The following is a 22,297-nucleotide window of genomic DNA, read 5'->3' on the forward strand; positions in this document are numbered from 1 at the left end:
TGTTTCAAATCTGATTAAAACAAATTTAATTATTTTATAATTGGTATAAATTATACGACACAATATTATCACAACAAATTTAAAAGAGAGAAATTGTAAAAAACATGAAACTATCGGTGAAGTAACAGAGCAGGAAGTGGGAGGCGGCGCCGCTTCTGGACGCGATTTTTAACATTTTCCTTTAAACGGTCCTGTTAGCGGCGCACGTCACAGAAGGCGAAGCTCTGTGATTGGATGGCTCTCGCTGAAATGCACCTTTTTTGGAGTCGTAGGTAACTTCTGCTCCGAGGTTTTAACGTCGACAGGCTTCTTGTGCCTTCGACTGTCAGAGAAGCAGATACTTTCCGAGGCGGTCGCCGATCTGACGGTGGAGCAGACGCCGATCCGAAGACCGCGAGTCACATGACGTCGGACTTTCACTTCCAGAACCAGAGGCGCCCAGAAAACTCCCCCCACTTCCAAAACAGCGACTGTTTTATAATACAATATAAGCACTTTTTGTTGTATAAAACACATTTTTAATATATATATATATATATATATATATATATATATATATGATAAGCAGAGCTAATGAATGGGGGGAAATGATAATTAATATTAGTGGCAGTGGAAATAATCTCAAAACAATTTAACAGAGAAAATGTAAAGAACCGTAATCGTAACAACGGTAACATTTATATGAAACAATGAGTTAGAGGGACAGTTCATTCACCGGGGCTTTTTATTTTGTTTATTTTTTATTTACAGGCCGACGTCTCCAGACCTCTGCAGCGCTGCAGGTGAGAGGAGACAGGTGTAGCTTCGTGTTTGGGGTGAACTGTCCCTTTTTTAAGATTTTGTTGTATGGTCTAATTACGTCCTTAATATACATATTTTAAATGTATATGAAGGATGTAATGCAAAACAGTCATAGCAGTGACAATATCTTAAATAAAAAAGGCAATATATAAAAAATAGCAATGACTCAATTAATGAATATAGTAAAACAATTTTATCAGTACAAAATATAATTATGATTTTATCGTGACAATTCTGTAATTTTCAGCTCTTTTTAAAAAGAAAAGGCTTGTCATTATTAGCAGACAATAAAAAAGCTAATGAGAGAAACAATACAAGTGTTAGAGGTTCATTAAACTCAGGACTGTAACTTTAAAAACAGTGAAACACAAAGCGTGTTCAAGTGATTTTGTCCCGTGTTGGTCTTCCTCTCTGCCGGCCGCTGAGCCGTAGAGCGTCGTTACTGGTTGACCGTGTACATCCCCGTCCGGCTCTTCGTCGGCCTATCCAGTTCCTCCTGAAAAAGACAGAGGATGATGATGATGGGACGAGCGCCGAGGGCAGAGCAAATATTTGCTTTAAAGCCACAGTTTGACGAGGGTCGGGCAACGGCTACCGAGCTGGCATATGATGCCGTCCACGGCGAAGCATCTTTACTTGTCCTCCCTGTTTTGTAATAGGAGTAGCGTGGACAGGGCAGTGCGTAGTGAGCGGGCAGGAGAGTGACGGTGGCGCCGACCGCAGCAGCTTTAAGTCACCGCGTTACGATGGGAGAGGGCTCAGTGGCCGACGGCTGTTAGCCAACATGTTGCCCGATCTTCTCGTTTGCCTTTGGGCCTACAAAAACTCTAAACTTATTCAAACGATAATCCAAAGGACAACGTGTTACAGTGCCTGTCAGTGGGAATCAGAAACACTTTATTGATCCGCGAGGGGAAACTCTTCGTTACAGCTGCTCGCTGTCACGTCACGCAGGAGAGGAAGTACTAATAGAATAGAAACAGACATAATAATCAATAAGTCTACAAACGAGAGGGACCCAGGTGGGACGGTGAGGTCACAGGGAGCAGAGGTGAAGACGGTGCAGGACTTTAAGTACTTAGGGTCAACGGTTCAGAGCGATGGAGACTGTGGAGAAGAGGTGAAGAGGCGAGTGCGAGCAGGTTGGAGCGGGTGGAGAAAAGTGTCAGGTGTGTTGTGTGATAAAAGAGTCTCAGCAGGAATGAAAGGAAAGGTGTTGGAGACGGCGGTGAGACCAGCGATGTTGGACAGCTTAGAGACAGCGGCGCTGAAGGAAAGACAAGAGGCAGAGCTGGAGGCAGCAGAGCTGAAGATGCTGAGGTTCTCTTTGGGAGGGACGAGGACGGACAGGATCAGGAACGAGGACATCAGAGGGACAGCTCATGTTAGATGTTTGGGAGATAAAGTCAGAGAGGACAGATCGAGGTGGTTTGGACGTGTTCAGAGGAGAGACTGTGAATATATTGGTAGAAGGATGCTGAGGCTGGAGCTGCCAGGCAGGAGGTCTAGAGGAAGACCAGAGAGGAGGTTTATGGATGTAGTGAGAGAGGACATGAAGCTAACTGGTGTGAGTGAAGAGGACGCAGAGGACAGGGTTAGACGGAGGCACATGATTCGCTGTGGCGACCCCTGAAAGGGAGCAGCCGAGAGGAGAAGAAGAATCAATGAGTCTACAAGCAAATCGAAATATGATACACTATAATACACCTAATCAAAATAAGTACAAGTGGGTATGAAGTATAAAGCTAAGCGTACAGTTCAATGTAATAAGTTGAGTGTAGCAGATTTAACCAGCTTATTAGTCGGTGGATATTACACAGCAGTAATACAGTTTAATAAATATCAACAAACATGGAATCATTAAACTGAGAACAGAGAATATTGCACAATATTTCAGGTATTGCAGTAATGTTAATGATCCAATGTCCAGTTGAGTAATATCAGTGCCAGTTTCCCCGACACTTCCTCGTGCGGCGCAGAAATAATTTAACAAAAAGAGCTGAACAACACAGCAAAGTGTTGCACTGAGCTGCAAGTAAAAATCAATGCCTGTTAGCAACATTAAGATAATAGTGCTATGTTATTTCTTAATGTAATTAAGAAGAAACTAACAAATAATATAAGTAATAACCAATATTATGTAGCATTAATAAGGAGTTGCTTACATAACTAAAATATTAGTAACATACAAGCGGCAGCCTCCGGGTCTGAAAACTGAAGCCAGTATTCGTTCTAACGGCCTGCAGGGGGCGCCGCCGCCGCCGCCGCTGGCTGCAATAAGAAATCCGACCCAGCTTCTCACTTTATTACCTCAGTAAACGGTTTCCTACGGAGTTCACGGTCTCAGTCGCTAGTTTCAAGTCTTCTTCAGTACGGCACGATGTTCATTTAGTAAATTACGGTCCCATTTAGAGTAAAACAGACGATACAGCAGGGTTTGCTTTAGGGCGGGGCTACAGGTCGTTACCACGGCGACCTGTGAGGCGATGCGTTTACACCGCGTACGTTTAACTAGCCGTGAACTTTGTTTTTGGGTGTCGTCGTGTTTTTTTTTTCGTCTGAGAACTTTGACCCTTTCGGTGTTTTCAGTTCACGAAGTTAACAGTTAAAAATGTCTCCGAGGAGTCGGTAAGCACATTTTGTTTTCATCCTGGTTTTCGCTAGCCGAAATTAGCATCCCGATTTAATATCACAGTTGATGTGAATTACGGATGCACATGCTGAACCTAGCTAGCTAGCTCCACCCTCTCGTCCAAATATGGTCACTTCTGGCTCCAAAAAAAACCAAGATGGCGACCTCGAAGGCTTCAAAACGGTGGTCCGCAAACCAATGGGTGAAGCCACGGTGGCTACGTCCGCTTCTTTTATACAAACTAAGTTAGCATATTTGCTAACAGTTATCACAATGCTACTTACAATAGTTAAGAGTTGCAAATGTGACAAAAAAGTTACCAATACAAGTTAATTAATCGCTAATAGTAACTAAGAAGAAACTAACAATAAATATTAGTATTATGATGAAGAGTTCATAGTGTTCGGAAGATGTTACTTCACTGAAATTAATTATATTCAGGAGCTAATGTAGCATAATTACTGTTATCACAATGCTACTTACATTAGCTAAGAGTTGCTAATGTTTTACAGTATAAAGAGCTGAGCAACACAGTCAATAAAAACAGAAACTAAGCTGTTACTAACACGTACTGATGTATTACTTAGAGTCATTTAGATGCTAAAGCGCTGCTAACAGTTAATAATTTATCAGCACAGAGACACTTCAGCCGATGCAGCTGAGCAACACGGATGAAAAGTGAATAAAAAGAAATTAAGATGCAACATGTGTTAAAGCTGGAGTTCAGGACGAGTTCACGCAGCGCTGATCGAGCCGTCACCGACAGGTAAGCGCGCTAATCACAGGAGCTGAAACAAATTTACTATTTTTATCTCTGGAGTCAGACTCACGCCCACTGACTGCTGTTGTGTGTCCTTGTTGTCACGGTGACAATCGCATTAGGTGGGTGCCACCTTTTTTATTTCTCCATGTTCCCTGAGCAAATGTTGACTGTGACTCATTTAAAATACAAAAAAAACAAAACAGGATTAACTGTTGCAGTAACCTCCCCGAGCCAACACACACACACCCGTTCAGATCTGACAGACGTCACAGCGTGGACGGGACTGATTCAATCTGCATCATAATACCAGACTTTCACAAAGAGTAAGATAGCAGCTGATTGACTTCATATAGTAATAATTTATCTTGCAGCATGAACGCTATCAGAAGAAAGCTACTTGGCAGATCCGAAGAAAAATGGTTAAACGATGTCGCGTTGCAACCACAACTACGAACATATAACCCGATCAAGCACAAATTACGGCCCCGAATCTTGTGTTACAGCGAACTCATGAAGGGGTCAAAGGTCTGTAGTTTGATGTAGTTTTTCTGTATGATGAGTTAAGAAGATCTATATTAAATGAAATGTCAAACTCCAGAAACGCTCCGGTGCACTGACGATGACAGACGGGAATGGTTGTTTTAATTTTAATGCTTTTAAGTTGGCTGCCTTGGAAAAAAAAAAGCCAAGATGGTTTATTAGTTTAGTATTACTTGTGACTGACGCGCTGCTCCGACTTCTTCTTTTCTTTCTCTTTAGTTATGTTCGTGCTGCTGCTCACGTCTCTCTTTTTTCCGAATAATGGCGTCCTGTAAGCGCGTTTGGTTCCCGAGCGTGTTGTGTACGCGCGACTCGGTAATACAATCAAAAAACATAAACGAGCCCTCGGCCCCGTTGTGTCCCTGCTGCTTCTGAACAGACGAGTACACAGTGATGAACTCTTTCCCAGGCGTCACATTACAGCACACAAAGACACAAACACACACACACAAAGGGCGGTGTGTGTGTTTGTGTTTGTGTGTAGCTGCGGTTGTGAGCACCGGCTCCTGACAAACCACTGTCCTTGTGAGGACATTAGCGTTGTGATGTGTCCTCATAGATGTTTGTATTCAGAGATGTTTGACTTTCATACGTGCGGTCTAGACCTGCTCTGCATGAAGTGTGTGTGTGTGAATGAATATTTATATATATATCCAGACGATGTTCTGACAGACGAAGAAGAACAACAAAATGAAGACTTTGGAGCGGCCTGGTCAAAGTCCTGACCTGAATCCTATTGAGATGCTGTGGCGTGACCTTAAAAAGGCAGTTCATGCTCGAAAACCCTCCAATGTGGCTGAATTACAACAGTTCTGCAGAGATGAGTGGGCCAAAACTCCTCCACAGCGCTGTAAAAGACTCATTGCAAGTTATCGCAAACACTTGACTGCAGTTGTTGCTGCTAAGGGTGGAGCAACCAGTTATTAGGTTTAGGGGGCAATCACTTTTTCACACAGGGCCATGTAGGTTTGGATTTTGTTTCCCCTTAATAATAACAACCTTCATTTAAAAACTGCATTTTGTGTTTACTTGTGTTATCTTTGACTAATATTTAAATTAGTTTGATGATCTGAAACATTTAAGTGTGACAAACATGCAAAAAAATAAGAAATCAGGAAGCGGGCGAACACTTTTGCACACCGCTGTGTATAAGAATATAAACAAACTGAATTGAGCTTACGTATGGTTTCCCGTTGGGCCCTTCGAAGCGGCTGTGCGTGGTGTACAGAGGGATGTCGTCTCTGTGGCTCAGATGGTCGTAGGGACTGAAGCCTTTGTAGCGCCCCCTATAGCAGCAGCACCACACCAGCTGCAGAGGAAAATACTGACTTTGAATATGCAAACAGCTGACAAAGAGTACACTGAGCATGGGGGGGGGTAGACCATCTAAATAGAGGAATACAGCAACATTTACACACAAGGGTCTATTTTTGAGGCCTGAAATTCACTTGTGAATGTATGTAAATCTGCAAATTTATTGGCAATTGACTTTAAATAATCTGAAATAATTCGTTTTGTTTGTTACTGAATTTGTCTTAACACAAATACAGGAAAACTCTCGTGTTTGTAGTTGAAAAGACGTCCGGTCCCTGCTGCGTCTCGGCTTATTGAACCTCTCCTGCGCTCACCTGTATTGTGTTTTACAGTTTTTTTACAATACATTTAACAAGTTTCCTAAACTCTTAACACGTTAGCACAGCATCCGTCTTTGTAGGCTAAACACTTAACACACGTCTTGTTGCTTTGATACAAAATGCACACAGTTAACACCGATTTAAAACGCTTGAACTGCTTTTACACACGAGCTCAAAGACCAAAACAACTTTACACTTTACAGTCAGATTTACAAACGCTTTCACGCTGTATGTCAGAACAGAGAACATGTTCTGAACGTAACTCATACAGGCTAAAGTCAAAGCGAACAGCTGCAAACACAAATATATTCCCTGTGTTTTATTCCACTGCTAATGAGAAACAGCTGATTGCAGTTATGCAAATATATAAATCGCAGCTGATTCCCATCAGGAACCGCACTCAGGTGCTTCAGTCACATGATCACATGTTCTGAAAGAACTCTTTGGGCTGATCTTCTGTGGAAAAGGAACAATATACATGCATTTACTAAACCCAACAGAACAACGATGTAGAGGATTCAGAAGAAACTACAAAACACAATCTGTGATCAATACAATACACTGTCTGCTGTATCAGGGCAGACCTGACTCACAGAAGACTGCAGTTTCTGTCGTTTCAGCTGCTGATAGTGTTTCTCTGTCACTGTGTTACGACTGACTAAATGTTGCTGTTGGAAGAGAACATGTGTTCGTGTTTTGAATAATTATTTGATTTTAAAACGTGTTTGCAGTGTTTTGTTAGACGCAGTGTATAGTGTGTTAGTTTATTATTGTATTTTGAAAATCAGTTTTGGGGGTTTAGATTACAATGTGTGATTCTGAGCATGAAATTTAACCATTTTGCCAGTTGTGTGTTTTAGGCGTGTTGGTGCGTTAAGAGTTTGGGAAAGTTGTTAAATGTATCGAAAAAACTGTAATACAGCAAACCTCACAATTTATTTGTTCTCATTTAAACATTTTTCAGTTTTTGTCGACAGACTAAAAAATCACATGTTAACCGGGGAGTCGTTACCAAGCTGCTGCGCTGCGTTTTTGTTAAAATCCTTATTTTACATTTGCAACAATGTCGGACAAAATCAACACGAATACAGGTTAAAGACAACAATCTGTGCTGTGCGTTCGGCTATACTGACGTTTAAAATGATCGATCGCAGAAAGCTGGAGGCGACTTTCTGCAAAAGCTCAGTTTTGGGGTCAGAAAAACGCGTTCATACGTTCCACCTGCTTAATGTTTTCTAATATGCACCATTCAGGAAATACAGGTACAAGACGGCACAGGAAGTACAGTGATTAAACCGAGTAACGTGCAGCCACGACGCGTCCGTTTCCATCGAAACGCGTTTTCAATCTGCTGTAAAACAAAAAAATGGTGACAAAACAGCTGTGGACATTAGAACCGGGACAGAGCCGGATTCAAAAACACGTCAGGTGTTGGTAGGCGTGTTTCTGAACTTCGGATAGAGCCGGGCTAGCTGTTTCCCCCTGCTTCCAGTCTTTATGCTAAGCTAGGCTAACCACGTCCTGGCTCCAGCTCCGCACTTAACACACAAACACTCACCAGTCCGATCAGCAGCAGGATCAGCAGCAGCAGAACCAGAGCTGCCAGGACCAGCAGAGCTATGCCCCACCCAGGAACGCCGCCGCCGCCGGCCGGGGGCGTGCTCGTGCTCGGGCTCTTGGATGTGATTGGTTTATTCGGGGAAACAGAAACAGGTGAGCTGCTGGCTCTTGTAGTTCTTGTTGCCATGGTATCAGTAGACGGCTTCGCGGCGGACGTAGAGCTGACGTGAGTGTTGTTGCCAGGGGAAACCGTTGCGGCGTGTGTGGTGTTTGTCGTCGTGGTGACAGAAGAACCGTTTGTTGTGTGGTGCTCAGTACCGTTTGGAGGGGTGGCTGTCGTGGCAGCGTGGGGCGGCGTCGTGTTGCGGGATCCATGTGTTTCTGCTGTGGTGGGACTGGACTGGGTGACGATGTGGTCAGAGGTGGAGTTGACGGTGTGACTGGTTTCACTGGTTGTGGTGGGTCCGTGCGTTGTTCTGTGGTCACTGGTGGATCCATGCGTTGTTCTGTGGTCGCTGGTGGGACTGGGCAGACTGGTGGTGGACCCGTGCGTTGTTCTGTGGTCGCTGGTGGGACTGGGCAGACTGGTGGTGGACCCGTGCGTTGTTCTGTGGTCGCTGGTGGGACTGGGCAGACTGGTGGTGGACCCGTGCGTTGTCGTGCGGTCGCTGGTGGGACCGGTTTCTCTCCTGGTGGTTGAACTGGTCGAGCTGGAGGTGTGATCGGTTGTCATGGGTACGGTGTGTGTAGAAACATCCTGAGACGGTGAGGCGGTCGTCAGGGCAGCAGGAGTCGTGGAGGACGCTGAAGAATGAGCAGAAGAAGAAAAACTGTGATTTCTGGCCCCCAGAAGAAAAGTCAGATAAACGTAGCGGCGCTATGAATGTTTGTTTCCGCTCTCATGTCTGTACGGCAAATAAGAGGCTACAGCTGGTTAGCTTAGCTTAGCATCAGCACCGGAAACTGCTAGCCTGGCTCTGCGCCTTTTTCCTCCTGGGCAGATTAAACCACATTTATTTCACTAAACTTAGTTTTGATGTTCCAAGTCTCATCAGCCCATTTTGATTAAATATAAACTTCTTCTCACCTCACGGACACTCGGCCCGATGGCCTCATGAGGAGTTTCTGTTATAGTCTACTTATTACTATTAAAGTCAGTATTGTTTTTTTATTATTTTGTCACTGATGTTCTGCTTTTCTTTGTCTCGTGCGACAGAAAGTGAACCTCTTTGGGTTTTGGACTGTTGGTCAGATAAAACAAGACATTGATGGACATTTTTTCAGACTGAACAATTTATTGGTTAATGTAGAAATGAATTGGCAGATTAATAAACATTGTAAAGAATCATTAGTCAGAGCGCTAAACAAGATATTATAAGACCCTTGCTGGACCTCTTCTCCTAGACTTCCTTTTTTGAAAACCCTCCTCACGTGTCTGTAAACTGAAGGAAAATTCTCTCTAATCTCTCTGATACATTTTTTTTTTTTTGTCATCTAGAAATTCATTTGTCCCCAGTGAAACAAACTTTCAGAAAAAGTATAAAACGCAGCAGGTAAGAAGATTAGGTATTTTCTTACCTGAGGCGGCGACGGCGAGAGCGAGCCAGAGTGCGAGCAGCGTCTCCATCTTTCTGCAGGAAATCCGACAGTTTGTGACAAAGATCTCAGTGTGAGCGGCTGCTGGAGTCTGTTTCCAGCCAGAGAAAGACTCCTTTATACACCTGCACACAGGTGGAGGAGGAGGAGGAGGAGGAGGAGGAGGAGGGGCACTCTCCCGTCATGCCCTGGGATTTCCAGCAGGAACAGGGCTCCACTCTGTGGTCACAGACCCAGGAAACTGCACATCGACTCTAAGCATGCAAACTAACTGGATTTTTATTTTTATTTTAATAATTCCTACAAGGATGTAAATTACAGTCGAACAAACTGTCCAGAATATCTGATATTCAGGAAATATGTGAGACCAAAGAACAAGGACCTTCTGTATCAAGTGCGGGCAGCAGTTAATGCTGATTTCCATTATTTAATTATATTTTTATTGATCTAAAAATAAAATAAAAAAATAATCGAAAATAATGAAAACAGTTTGAAGAGTCCAAGGTTTCGTCTTCACATGTCCAAAGAGATTCAATTTACTGATATAAAACATAAAATCTGAGAAACTGACACCAGCTTGAGTTTTAAGTTTTTTATAAATGACCTAATCGATCACTAAAGTTGTTGCTGATTAATTCTGTTAATTGATAAATTGTGCAAATTATTAATTGTCTTTGTTTTCTGGCTTTCTGTTGAGATGACATCATCAGGGTTGTGTGACGACCAATCAGTGGAGTCCTCCTTCAGCTTTCATTTGGATCGGCGAGTTTTTCCATCGGTTGGTCGTTTCCGTCATTCTGTGAGCCGACACCCACCTGTGACTGGCCGAGACACCTGTCCGTCAAGGTAAACATTCACAACACAAACTTGTCTTTAAAAAGTCTCGATTGTTTGCCTCGTTCATCGAACACTCGTACGATCCCTGAGAGCTCAACGGAAATGAGTAAACGTTCTCATTGAATTGATAAGCTATAATCGACGATTATAATAAAAACTTTCCAACATTGACGGATAATCAAACAACTAAGCGTGTGTCCAGGTGTCAAACGGGTGAAGCGGTTTTGTCCATTTGCTTGTTTTCTTAAGTTGCAGTGAGCACTCAGGGCCACCGTACTTTGTGTTTAGTGCTAATTAGCAAATGTTAGCATTTAGCTCAAAGCGGCGCACTGGAGCTCCACTGCTACCAACTAATGCTGCGGTTTGATCACAGCAGCACCTGGTGGACGTTAGAGGAAGTGCAGCTGAGGGATCACAGAGACGAACAGCAGAGAGACTTTAAAATGCTTTTTTTTATTGATCATTAAAAACTGAAGGGATGATGTCATTGGTTTAGCTGTAGGCGTCTTTCTCAGTCTGCGATTGGCTGGATGGTGCAGCCACTGGGAGCTCAGGGGTCAATGCAGGCTGGACAGGCTCCGCCCCTGACTCACCTGGAGACACAGAGACAAGAGTCAAACTTTTTACACCCTGAGCCCCAGTTTATTCAGATTTAATATTTTATACCAACGTTGAGTTAAATAATTAATTAAAGGCCCATTTTCATCCACTCAATACAATTTAATATCTCCAAAGGTAAACAAGAGCAGACCTTCGCTAGAGAAGGACAGCAGTAGAAAACTATTACAACTATTGATTATATCAGAGATTTAACGGGGGTTCAGTAGAGCGGACTCTACTGGGTTCCTCTCACCACTCAGGCGGGTCAGTCTGGTTCCCAGTTGGCTCCAGAAGGAGCAGGAGCTCTGACTCAGACCCTGATTCTGTCGAAGGGCGGGGCTTAGCTGCAGGTAGGTGGGCGGAGCCTCAGAGGACAGGACCTGCTGCCAGCGGGGCAGACCTGACTCCCCCGACACAGGCGACGGGTTCGGGTTCCTGGTGGGGAAAAAACAAAACCGCGATTATCTAACGCTCATCTATAACGTGGCCGAGTGATTATTAGTCGAGTGTTTTCATCTGACCCGGTCCGGACGAAGCTGGAGACGTAGGTCATCGCGGCCAGAGAGAGGCGTCGGTCAGAGGAAGTGAAACGCTGAGAGCTCATTGGCTGATGAGGAGACCCGAACACAAACTGAACGTCTAGAGGAACCGACACATCAGCCCTGCACACAGGAAACAGGAAACAGTCATCGATATCTCTGATCAGTGCTGGGGCACGCTATGCTAACATTAGCCGAGTCGTCACGTACAGGTAAAATGTGAGTCCCCTGAAAAGTGGAAATACTCCGAGTACTTTCATACCTGTTGTGAGCGCTGGTGGCAGGCTGGTGGTACAGGAAGACGTTAGCTTTGCTGTTAGCCCAGTGGCTAGCCATCTGCAGGCTGGGACAGATGATGAACAGATCTCTGCAACACAGTTCATTTGTCCGTTTAGCGGCCGGATATCAAAGCCTGCCGGTCCGATAGCTCCCGGTAAACTCTGATTTAAAAAACGGTTTTGTGCCGGTAAAGCTCACTGATCTGACCTGGTGGCGTTGTCGAGCGCTCTGGAGAACAGGTTGTACCCAGCAGCCGAGGGACTGTGATCCAGAGAGTAGAACCAGGACGCCGCCTCCTTCAGCAGGTCACTTCCTGTCTCTCCACCCAGCGAGCGGCTCAGAGCTTCGTAAAACGCCGTCTTACCGTCAGCTCGACCCTGCAGAGCCTCAAAGTCCTGAACACACAGAAGAAGAGAGGAAACGTTTCATCAGGAGACGCGCGCTTCCTTGTGGACTCTGTAAGGGTTTATAGGGAAGCGTGACCTCTGACCTTTATCCGGCGAGCTCGGCTGATCAGACCGTCGTGTTCGGATGTTCCCAGCAGCAGGTCGACTCTGTGGAAGGACGATGGAGAGACGGACTGACGGACCGGAGACCAGGACTGAAACGGACCGCTGACCGCCAACAGCTGCAACACAAGACGGGTCAGACACGTAGAACCTGGACTTTTCTCTTTCAGACCTTCGTGATTAACCCGCCCTACCTTGGTCTGAGCAGCGTTCAGCGCGTGCGCAGGCGCCGCTCTGAGGCAGGCGGCCACGTCGTCGTCGTCAGCGGGGTCAGAGGTCACGCAGCCGAGCTCTGTGGCCAGATCGACCGCCTGACGCCTGGAGGCGGAGCGAGTCTGAAGCAGTGACGGAGAAAACACAGAACCGCCCTGCAGGAGCAGAAACACCGCCGCCGCGTCAGTGGATGAAAGTTCAGTTACAGTTACTGTGGTTGTATGCTCCTTACAGGTGATTGGTTTGCAGGTGAGCTCAGGTGAGGGGAAGAGAGCAGTTCTCACCATCAGCATCATGCGCTGGAACAGAGGAGGGGAGGAGAGGAGGTGAAGGCTGGTGATGTCGGCACCATGTCGCTCCGCCCCAATCGTCACTCTCCTGTCGTCTCCGCCCACCAGAGAGATGTGGGCGTTAACCCAACGAAGCACCGCCTCCTGGTCCGACAGACCGTAGTTGCCATGGAGACCTGACGAACCTACAGAGGTTTAAAGTAAGTAACTCAGTAAGGTGTGTATAGATATATAATCTGACACACACACACCTGTGCTCAGGAAGCCCAGCGCAGCGGTTCTGTAGCCGGCTGTTACCACGACGATATTTCCCACAGCAGCGAGGGTGGAGCCATCCAACAGTCCTGGGTTCTGATTGGCCGAAGGGTTGATGAAGAAGACCAGAACTGGGACACGCCCCCTCTGTTTCACACACACAGGTCAGCTGTTACAGGTGACTTAATTATCATTAATTAAGCAACATTAAAGTGTTTATGGTGCCGGGAAGAAGTACTCAGATGTTTTAGCATCAAAATAAACTTAATATATAATTATTATATAAAGCTGCAGTACTGAGGACTCACCAGAGCAGCAGGAGAGAAGACGTTCAGGTAGAGACAGTCCTCGCTGGAGGCTGCAGACTCGACGTCACCTGGCTGGATACAACTGGGACTGAAGGACAGACAGTTTCGGTTGTTTAGTTTAGTTTTTGACGTCTTGACAGGTAGATGACAGACAGGTAGTTACCGGGGTTTGGTGGCGTCCCAGGTTCCCATCCAATCGGCTGGCTGAGCTACTTCAAAGCGGAGTGATCCTATTGGTGGACGGGCGTACGGGACTCCCAGGAACTGGACGACCGTCTTCCTGTCCGAGCCCAGAGCTGTTTCCACGGCAACACCCTGCAGAGTCCCATGACCGGGGACGAAGACAGACGTGACCGACGGCAACCACTCTGAGAACAAAAACAGGTGAGCGCAGCGGGAATCAAACCATCATCCTCTCAGAAACTGTGCTATTCTCCACTGTGATTGGTTGATTGGCTCACCTGTCCTCAGGTACACCCGGGGGGCGGGCTCTCTGATGACCAGCCTGCAGGAGGGGGCGGAGCTGGGGGCGGAGCTTAACCCACAGAATGTGGTGTCGGGGTAGAGGACACAGCGAGTGGCGGACTCTGCCTCACTGAGTGACACAGCGACACAAGACTCCGCCTCCTGACAGGCTGAAACAGGAAGTAAACAGGAAGGTCAGGGGCTGCCACTTCCTGTTTGAAGTACGTCACAAAGAATAGTTTGTTGCTTTTTTTTTTTTTTTTTTTAAAGCGGTGGTTACCATGGAGACACCAGTCCCTCGTCTTGTCAGGGTCGGTGGCGATGTCACGGCTCACGTGGATGACATCATACGTAGAGACAGACGGGTCGACGAGGACCGATGAGTCCGAGAGGAGACTCCACTGATCCAGAGACACTGAGACACACAGATATTCAAGTATTAGCAGTAATGGCCGTAGTACAGGACCAGGACCAGGACCAGACACTGGCAGTGCTGGTAGTAACAGTAGTTCGTGTAGTTGTAGTCTTGTAGTCTCTCACCGTTGTTGGTGGTTGTTGGCAGGGTGAAGGGAGGACAGAGAGCGGGAGAAGAAGTCCACTGGTTCACTGAAAACACAAACATGTCGATAAATCTTCTTCAACTCAAATAAAACTGGAATCCTTGTTATCGGCCCCAACACATCACTAAACAAATACTGCCCCCTACTGGCTGCCTGTCGCAACACGTCGAGCCTGTTGCAGGAAGCCTCGGTGACCTGTTTGACAGCAGTTTGTTTTGAGCAACGTGTCACTGAGCTCGTCCAATCGTGTTTCTATCACCTCAGAAACAAAAATCTGATCTATTTTAAATCTTAGTGACGCAGAAACTGTTGTACGTGCTTTTATCTCCTCACGCCTCGATTATTGTAACAGCCTGTTCACTCGTCTTAATCTAAAAACTCTGACAGACTGCAGACTGTACAGGACTCTGCTGCTCGGCTGTAAACCAGGACCAGGTGCGACCACATCACACCTGGTTCAGCCTCTTTACATCGGCTCCCTGTTGGTTTCAGGATTAATTTTAAGATCTTGTTGATGACTTTTAAGGCTCTTCATGGCCCCAGATTATATTTTAGACCTTGTAATCCCTTATGAACCTTCATGTAGTCTGAGATCTTCGGGCAGGGGTCTCCTGTCTGTTCCTGAGTCCAGGATGGAAACTAAGGGGGACAGAGCTTTGGCCATCAGGGCCCCGAGGCTCTGGAACAACCTGCCCGAAGACATCAGGCTGTCTGAGTCAGAGTCTTCGTTTAAGTCTCGTCTCAAAACACATTTTTATCTGAAAGCAGATCCTGATTTTACCTGAACTGGTTATTTTATTTCTCTTGTTGTGAAGCACTTTGTACTTTGTTTTGATAAGCGCTGTATAAATAAAGTTTTATTGTTATTAGAACTGGGCCTGTGTGTATGTGTATTCAGTACCAGGTTTCTGGTACCAGCCGAAGGGGTCCGGTGTGGTCTTCACTGCAGACGGCCTGCAGTCCTGAGTCCTCCAGGTCGTCGTGTCGTCCTCACCGCAGGTCTGAACCCCGAGACTGATCAGAGACAGACACACGACGCCTGACCCACCTGCAACACACACACACACACAGTAAATGTCGGACTTTAACAGATTTTTGTTCACATCCTTTACGAAGTGGCTCCTCTGGTTTTACAATATTCAGCATTTATAACTTATTTTGTTATGAAGAATAGATATTTGATAACAAGTTTCAATATTCAACATAAATATCTTCCATTTTATTTGTATTTCAGTTGTTCTGTTGTTGACTTTTACACGAACGACACGCACGTGGTTACCACGGTTACCTGGTGATTTGGCGTCTCGGACGAAGCCGATACCGCGGCAACAGGGATCCTCATCACAGCGCCGCTCACACTCCATGAACCTGAACACACACACACACACACACCTGGTCAGGTGATGCTGTCAGATGAAAACCACGTATCTCCAAAGTGCCAACACTAGAGGAACTAAGACAACTGTCCTTTCTCTTCTCATCGTCCTCAGACCAACTTCTGTTTCTGTTTCGACTGTGAACCACAGCGTCGGGGCCGTTCTGACACTTTGTAATTTTACAAGAAAAATGTGAAACTTGAAACGGCTCAGAGCGGGTCGGCGGTTCGATCCCCGGCTCCTCAGCACCAAAGCACTTTGACTTTCTGCTGTGTTTGAAATGTGTTACAAAAATAAAGTTTGCTGGTTTGTAAAATAGTTTCAAAAGAGTGAAAAATATCATCGCGCCTGGAGACACGTCGTTATGGCTGGATAATCAATGAAGATTAAAACTGCGTGTGTGTGTGTGTGTGTGTGTGTGTTACCCCTCAGACAGCAGTGTGTTTCCTCTCAGACTGACTCGGCTGCGAACAGAGTAGGAAACCATCTTCTGAAAGGAAACTCGCTCATAGAAACTCTTCACCGGTCCGGACAGATCCACTGGAAACACACAGTGTAAGAGGTAAACCTGCTGACCTGGTCTCTCTCTCCCTTCCTGCTGTGATTTTGTTGTTTGCCGTTTGTTTACCCTTCTTGCTGTAGGTGTTGCTGGGCGTCCTGTCCAGCAGGGGGCGACAGGGCCGTCTCAGAGGTGTGTCGTACGCTCCACAGACTCTGCTGTTCGGATACAACGAGCAGCTGAAGAAACCGGCTGCGTCGGCGTCTCTGAGGTCGGCGACAGAACACCGCCGCTCCTCGTCGCAGCCTGAAACACAGCCGTGATATTCACTCGTCTTCGTCACTATAAAAGTGGAACGAGGAGCACAAACTAGTCCAGAAGTTCTCTGTTGTTTATCACAGTGTGTGACATACGTGCGAGACACCAGAGCAGTGCCTGCTGGGAGTTGTAGTTCTCCTTGTTGAGCCAGAAGGAGAGCGTGGGGAGTTTTCTCTGAGGATCCACGAGGACGTCGTCGTCTGACAGAGACTCAAACTTCAGCCGCACCGACGCTGAACACAAGAGCAGAGTGGACACTGGCATCTGGAACATTTACTCAACTGCACTACATTCATCTGACGGCTTCAGTTACGAGTTACTTTACAAACTAAGATTTCTGCACAAAGCATATGAAAATATACACGAACAGCTGATTAGTTAAATGATGTTTGAAGTCAGTTTCTCCTGTAAATCCCTTCCTGGCTGCAGCTGCTCAGATGTGCAGATCTGCTGCTTTTCCTCTGAACGACTGTAATAACTGTGATGTTTGTTAATAACGTCGAGCTTCGGACTGTCGGTCGGACACGACGACACGCTGAAGGCGTCGCTTTGGGCTCTGGGTCGTCGTGACGGCGTTTCTCACCGTTTTCACCAGTTTTCCAAACCGATCGATCGATCGATGGATCGACGGAGAAAAGAATGGGCAGATGGATCCAGAATGAAAAGCATCATCAGCTGCAGTCCGATACAAACCGGTTCAACATGAGCTCCGGCTCCACCAGCTGCAGCAGCAACATCCTGCTTTACATTAATGCACGAGGAATAATAACCTGATGATAGAATATATAACAGCACAGCAGCCACAGGGACGCTGCACTGCTTTAATGCTTTAAGGGCTTTTTCCTGATCACACTTTCACTGCAGCAGAGGGTTTCAGTGTGTGTCAGTGCTTTTACTGCAGTAACGGGTCTGACTACTTCCTGCAACACCGGCTGCAACGAACATTTGTTTTCATTATGTGCAGATTATTTTCTGGATTGATCGATTGATCCTTTGGTCAATGAAATGTCAGGAAAAAGTCCATCACAAGTTCCCAATGAGCTCTCATATCCGACACCTTCACAGTTCTTTTAAAATGCATTTTATAGCATTTCTTTTCTAGGTGAACCTAAATTCTACATGTTTATATAATTCATTATAAGTCTTGACTGCAAATATTCACAACAAATTCACAAGTCTTGAGTTTTAAAATCCTGGATGTTCTGAAAAAAACGCAACACGTCCTCCGTTGAAGCTTTGAGACTTTGTGTTTTGGTCCTACTTCCGTTTCTCAACACACTTTATCCTGAAACCAGTTCGGAGGTGATACAAACCGTCCAGAGGAGGACTGAGTTCTGCTGCTGCACAGGAACCAGAACCAGAACCACCAGCTGCTGACTCGGCGTCTGACAAACAACAACAACAAACAACAACAGTGAGAAACACTAGAAAACACATCATCATCATCATCTTCACTCTGGCACCGCAGGAAAGGTCATTATTCCTCTGTACGGTGGCCTTTTAAGGACATCTCAGATGTTTGTGTGTATCTTTGCAGAACACGTTAGCATGCTGACTTGGCTTAAAGCTCCCCTGTGGAGTTTTCTCGTAAACAGACAAAAGCTTCTGTTTCCATTCAGCGTTTCTCTCAAAAACTCATCATCACGAATCCTTAAACTCTGACCAGCGAGTTCGAAGTATTTCCTTCCTCGCAAAACATTTGCAAAGCTGCTTCACTCGCATCCGTGTTCACTAGCTTGTAGCGACGTTTCGCTCGAAGCAGACGACTGGAAACCGCCTCGCTTCACCGCGCCAAACATCACATGACCAAACGAGGCCCCGGTACGTTACTGGAGACTCTTTAAAAGTCGTCAGTGTTTAGAATATTTACAATGAAAGCTCTCGTTTTTTTGACTCGTCACTACTCAGCAGGTGTCGCCACTGACTGTCAAATGCTTTGAAACGAAGAACCATTTTAAACACAACAGGCTGACAGACCCGCGCAGTCCAGATCGCCGTCTTGCTGAGTGCATTGCACGATGGTTAGTGACGGTCTGACCTGCTGCAGAGGCGCCGCCGTTTCTCTCCACGAGCCGCAGAAGCGAAATGCTTGATGGGAAACGTCGTGCCAACAGATCGAGCCGAGCGCTCGTTGGGCGTTTATCATTCCTCACCATCATTCCTCAAAGCAGTAACACGTATTTACTGATTTCTGACGCCTTGGTGCATAAATGCAAACTGGTCAAAACCACTGATGATTGGAGAAGTTAATAAGTGGGTATTGTGCCTTTACATGTATTGATTTGTTTTAAAACTTGAGTCACTTGGGATTCCTATTACAGCAACGAAGAACGCTAATGCTGCTTCCACCACTGCAAGTGGAGTCAAGCTAACTCCGAGCTGCTTTTTGACACCCCCGCAACCGTCTACTCTCGAGGAACGCCGCAACTCCTCTCAGACGAGCCGGACTGCTTCACGTCGAGTCAGAGCTTCGTTTCCTCGTCACGACTAGCTCGCGGTCTTCTTCTGCGCTGCCTTTCTTGGCGCGTTAGATCAGTGGAATCATTGCGTCACGTGTGCGCGTGAACAAACAAACTCACTCATAAAAACATTTCTCCGTGGCGCCTAAAGATCAGAAACTCCACAGGGGCGAATGCTAACGTCATGCTAATGTAAAAGTACAGCTGAGCGTCACTATAAGGGACAAGATAAAATGTCTGAAGGTACCGGTGTTCAGGTAGACGGCCTGGAAGCTGACGATGGAGGCCTGGTAGTCCTCCTTGTTCTTACTGTCAGCCGGCAGAGCCGAATCAGCTGCTCGGACAAACATCATCAGAAACAGGAAACAGAAGACCGTTAGCGTCTGTGTGTATTTTAATCAGACAGTAATTTAGTTTTTTCAGTTTGGTTATTTTTTTTTTACTGATGGTGAACTTTTGTCCTCCGAAGTCGAACGCGAAGCTCCTCTGCTGTTCGTTGTAGGTTAGCCCCGCCCCACAGATACGATTGGCTGCTCCCTGTCCAATCACATCCCAGTCCCGGTCCCCGCACAGCAAGACTGACGGCGCTCTCAGCCAACCACAGAGCAGAGAACCTGAGGGGGGGAGGGGCAGAGGAGGAAGTGAGATGCTCCGCCTCCGAGGTTTTATTCATTCATCTATTCAGTCATTCACTCACTAATTAATTGATTATACATTTCATTTATTCACCCAGCTCACTCACTACTTTACTCTTGTTATCTATTCGTTCATTCACTCAGGTGACGTGTGTCTCCATGGTAACGCACCTCCGTTCAGGCTGCTCTGGCTGAGGATGAAGCCGTCGCAGCAGGCGTCGCGGCTGCAGCCGTCCTGACAGACACGGTGAGCGTCAGAGAGAGACGCCCGTCCGGAGGAGAACACCTGAGTCCTGAACACACCTGAGACCGCCTTCCTCATCCTCATCCTCACGAAACTCTGCTGCTGCTGCCGCGAGGAAAACTCCGCCCCTGAAACACACACAGGTACACACACACACACCTGTTGACTGCGCGTCTGTCATTTTGTCAGATGTCAGTCATCTGGTTGCCATGGTTACCTTTCTTCCTGATGACCAGCAGATCTGAAGCTCCGCCCCTCACTCTCAGGGAGCAGCTCAGCCAATCAAACAGCTCGGCCCGAGGATTACCCAGAAACCCACTGGTCTGAAAACAATAAAAGCCAGGTTTAATCAGCGTCACTGAGGATCCCTGTAGAAGACGCTTAATGATAATTAGAATATAAACCAGTAAAAAGGCACCTTATGAATCAATCACGACACCCGATAACCACGTGTAAATCAAGACTTCATTGATTAGAAGGAATATAATTATTTAGTGAATACAGGAAGTGTGAGAAGCTGCTGGTTAAAAACGTTTCTTCTAAAATGTTCCTCAGGATAAAAACTGCCACCTTTTAATTATTTCAAACTTTTCTCTGTTTGGTGGACGGCTCCAAATACTACATTACCCATGAGCCTCAGCTGCTGTTGCCATGGTGAAGCAGCAGCAAATTTAGAACTCGTTCTTAAACCCGTCGCCATGGTTGCTGAATTGACCCCAAACTGATCCAGAAACTTAAAATCAGCTTTCTCAACAGCGTGATCTTTAGCTTCAGCTCACAACAGAACGTGAAGCTCTGGGATTGGACGTTTGTTGGTGAAATGCACCCTGGGAGTCGTAGTTGACTTCTCTCCTTCATGCCCACGGGCTTCTTGTACTTTTTAATCATAAAACAGATATTTACAACACAGCTGTTCATCTTTCGGCCCGATGACTCACCAGAGACCGGAGCGTCATGTGTTATCGACTGCTATCCTCAAACTTTGATCGTTGTGAACGACGTCAATGCAGCTAATTTACTGGGAAAGCTGTTGTTGTCACCCTCCATGTGTGTGTGTGTGTGTGTGTGTGTACCTGCTGGGAGGTGTTGCAGTGTGTGTTCAGTGTGTGTGTGCTGTACAGTTCACACTGAGTCCGTCTGTTGAACAGCGCCACATGGTGGCAGGACGGCTCCACTGCACAGGCTGAGACAGACGACACAAACACAGACCACAACAACACCGTCAGCAACAAACAGCTGAGCCTGTCAGAGTAAGACCTCTGACCTTTAAAGGTGGGGTAGGCAAATCTACTCCAATACACGTCTTTTTGTTAATTCAGCGAATCTCTCCTCGCGGTCCGCTAGCTGTCCGTTCAGTGTGAGCGCTGAAACCCTCCGGTGTTCGTACTCGGACCGAGCCGCACAGCACTGTTCCAGCCACGATGTGTGCGTCAGGTGACGTTAAACAACCTGCCCGCAAACACTCAGCTGACTTTCTAGTTTAAGATCTGTTGTTGTGCTGTTAGCAGCAGGAGAGTTGTGAGCGTCGCTGTCTGGAGCGGCTGTGCTGCTCTGGGAAACCGTCCCGTCCTCTCTGGCTGTTAGCTTAGCAGCAGCAGCTGTAGCGACAGTTTGCTAACCCACAGCCGAGCTAAGCTAACACACAGCCTAGCTAACGTTAGTGACATTACTTGCTGAGTCGTTGTTCGCTCTGTATCGTGGTATTTGTCGTGGTGTTGGATTTCTCCAGAATCACATACCCCACCTTTAAAAAGGACCGTACCGCTGTTTGTAAAGGTTTAAGCCAACTGACGCTAAATCACATGAACTTCACATCATCTGCAGATTATTTTCAAATCATCCTTCGGTTTCTAGATCGATCTCCTTCCTTCCAGGCAGCAACTGGTTTCAGCTCATTTCATCACAGTCGGTGAACTTTCTGATCTTTGTAAAAGTGAAATTACCATCATGAGGTAACGCAGCTGACAGCAGTTGTTGGGCTAAAACACAGGTGTCAAACTCAAATTTGGCCCGCAGTGTATTTATATTTGACCCGCGAGGCAATATCAAATGACTACTAGAGCTGGCTCGCCGGTATTATACAGCGCATTCACCGCTAATACTACAAATCCCATAATGCTCTGCTGTTGATGACAGGACCCAGAAACGCCCTCTCTGACAGTAAAACAGGAGCTTTTTGGACAGGTGGGCGGCAGAATACCTGTTTACCTGTGTGAAAGACACACCTGTTCGTCTCGTATGTGCAGCCGACGTGGCTTTAACTAAGGAGCACAGCATCAGACGGCGCTGTCTCGCTGTCAGCGTGCCAGATGGGTGTTCAGATGTGATTCTTGGGCACGGAGAGTCAATAAATTATTAATTTCCCTAGATTTTTGTCGGAATAAA

The 22,297-nt window shown here is 46.3% G+C and overlaps 2 protein-coding genes across 6 annotated transcripts in view; both read right to left on the reverse strand.

The window, feature by feature from the left end:
• Window positions 1-706: 706 nt before the first annotated feature.
• On the reverse strand, window positions 707-10,368 carry LOC122881088 (cell wall protein DAN4). Of its 2 annotated transcripts, XM_044206818.1 has the most exons (4): window positions 9,509-10,368; window positions 7,929-8,734; window positions 5,917-6,045; window positions 707-1,297 (listed from the first exon to the last, which is right to left on the reverse strand). In XM_044206818.1, the coding sequence occupies exons 1-4, from the start codon at window positions 9,555-9,557 to the stop codon at window positions 1,241-1,243; spliced, it is 1,041 nt and encodes a 346-aa protein (XP_044062753.1). In that variant the 5' UTR covers window positions 9,558-10,368; the 3' UTR covers window positions 707-1,240. The 2 variants fall into 2 exon arrangements, with proteins under 2 accessions (XP_044062753.1, XP_044062752.1); XM_044206817.1 differs by lacking the exon at window positions 707-1,297 and having other exon boundaries at window positions 5,756-6,045.
• A 429-nt stretch (window positions 10,369-10,797) lies between these two features.
• Window positions 10,798-22,297, reverse strand: part of tg (thyroglobulin) — a 49,804-nt gene continuing 38,304 nt past the window's right edge. For 3 of the 4 annotated variants that reach the window (XM_044206812.1, XM_044206811.1, XM_044206815.1), the window contains 25 exons: window positions 20,986-21,095; window positions 20,130-20,235; window positions 19,840-20,040; window positions 19,477-19,647; window positions 19,281-19,367; window positions 17,888-17,959; window positions 16,670-16,807; window positions 16,386-16,562; window positions 16,183-16,297; window positions 15,670-15,749; window positions 15,283-15,429; window positions 14,362-14,427; window positions 14,102-14,236; window positions 13,818-13,991; window positions 13,520-13,724; window positions 13,357-13,444; window positions 13,045-13,195; window positions 12,788-12,978; window positions 12,485-12,658; window positions 12,272-12,409; window positions 11,989-12,176; window positions 11,765-11,869; window positions 11,485-11,625; window positions 11,217-11,398; window positions 10,798-10,956 (listed from right to left, as the gene is read on the reverse strand). In XM_044206812.1, the coding sequence (XP_044062747.1) occupies window positions 10,856-10,956; window positions 11,217-11,398; window positions 11,485-11,625; window positions 11,765-11,869; window positions 11,989-12,176; window positions 12,272-12,409; window positions 12,485-12,658; window positions 12,788-12,978; window positions 13,045-13,195; window positions 13,357-13,444; window positions 13,520-13,724; window positions 13,818-13,991; window positions 14,102-14,236; window positions 14,362-14,427; window positions 15,283-15,429; window positions 15,670-15,749; window positions 16,183-16,297; window positions 16,386-16,562; window positions 16,670-16,807; window positions 17,888-17,959; window positions 19,281-19,367; window positions 19,477-19,647; window positions 19,840-20,040; window positions 20,130-20,235; window positions 20,986-21,095 (3,443 nt within the window). In that variant the 3' untranslated portion in view covers window positions 10,798-10,855. Of the gene's footprint in view, window positions 10,957-11,216; window positions 11,399-11,484; window positions 11,626-11,764; window positions 11,870-11,988; window positions 12,177-12,271; window positions 12,410-12,484; window positions 12,659-12,787; window positions 12,979-13,044; window positions 13,196-13,356; window positions 13,445-13,519; window positions 13,725-13,817; window positions 13,992-14,101; window positions 14,237-14,361; window positions 14,428-15,282; window positions 15,430-15,669; window positions 15,750-16,182; window positions 16,298-16,385; window positions 16,563-16,669; window positions 16,808-17,887; window positions 17,986-19,280; window positions 19,368-19,476; window positions 19,648-19,839; window positions 20,041-20,129; window positions 20,236-20,985; window positions 21,096-22,297 lie in introns of all 4 variants that reach the window. The other variant, XM_044206814.1, reaches the window with a different exon arrangement.

This window comes from Siniperca chuatsi, linkage group LG9, assembly GCF_020085105.1.
Source record: "Siniperca chuatsi isolate FFG_IHB_CAS linkage group LG9, ASM2008510v1, whole genome shotgun sequence".
Classification (NCBI taxonomy): domain Eukaryota; kingdom Metazoa; phylum Chordata; class Actinopteri; order Centrarchiformes; family Sinipercidae; genus Siniperca; species Siniperca chuatsi.

Bases quoted from the DNA above. Each gene is read 5' to 3' on its own strand.
- LOC122881088 (XM_044206817.1), bottom strand. From the start codon at position 9,557: ATGGAGACGCTGCTCGCACTCTGGCTCGCTCTCGCCGTCGCCGCCTCA. The intron at 8,735-9,508 runs GTAAGAAAATAC...CTCATTCTTCAG, and splicing joins TCTCGCCGTCGCCGCCTCAG to CGTCCTCCACGACTCCTGCT. The intron at 6,046-7,928 runs GTGAGTGTTTGT...TTTCCTCTGCAG, and splicing joins TCCTGCTGCTGATCGGACTG to CTGGTGTGGTGCTGCTGCTA.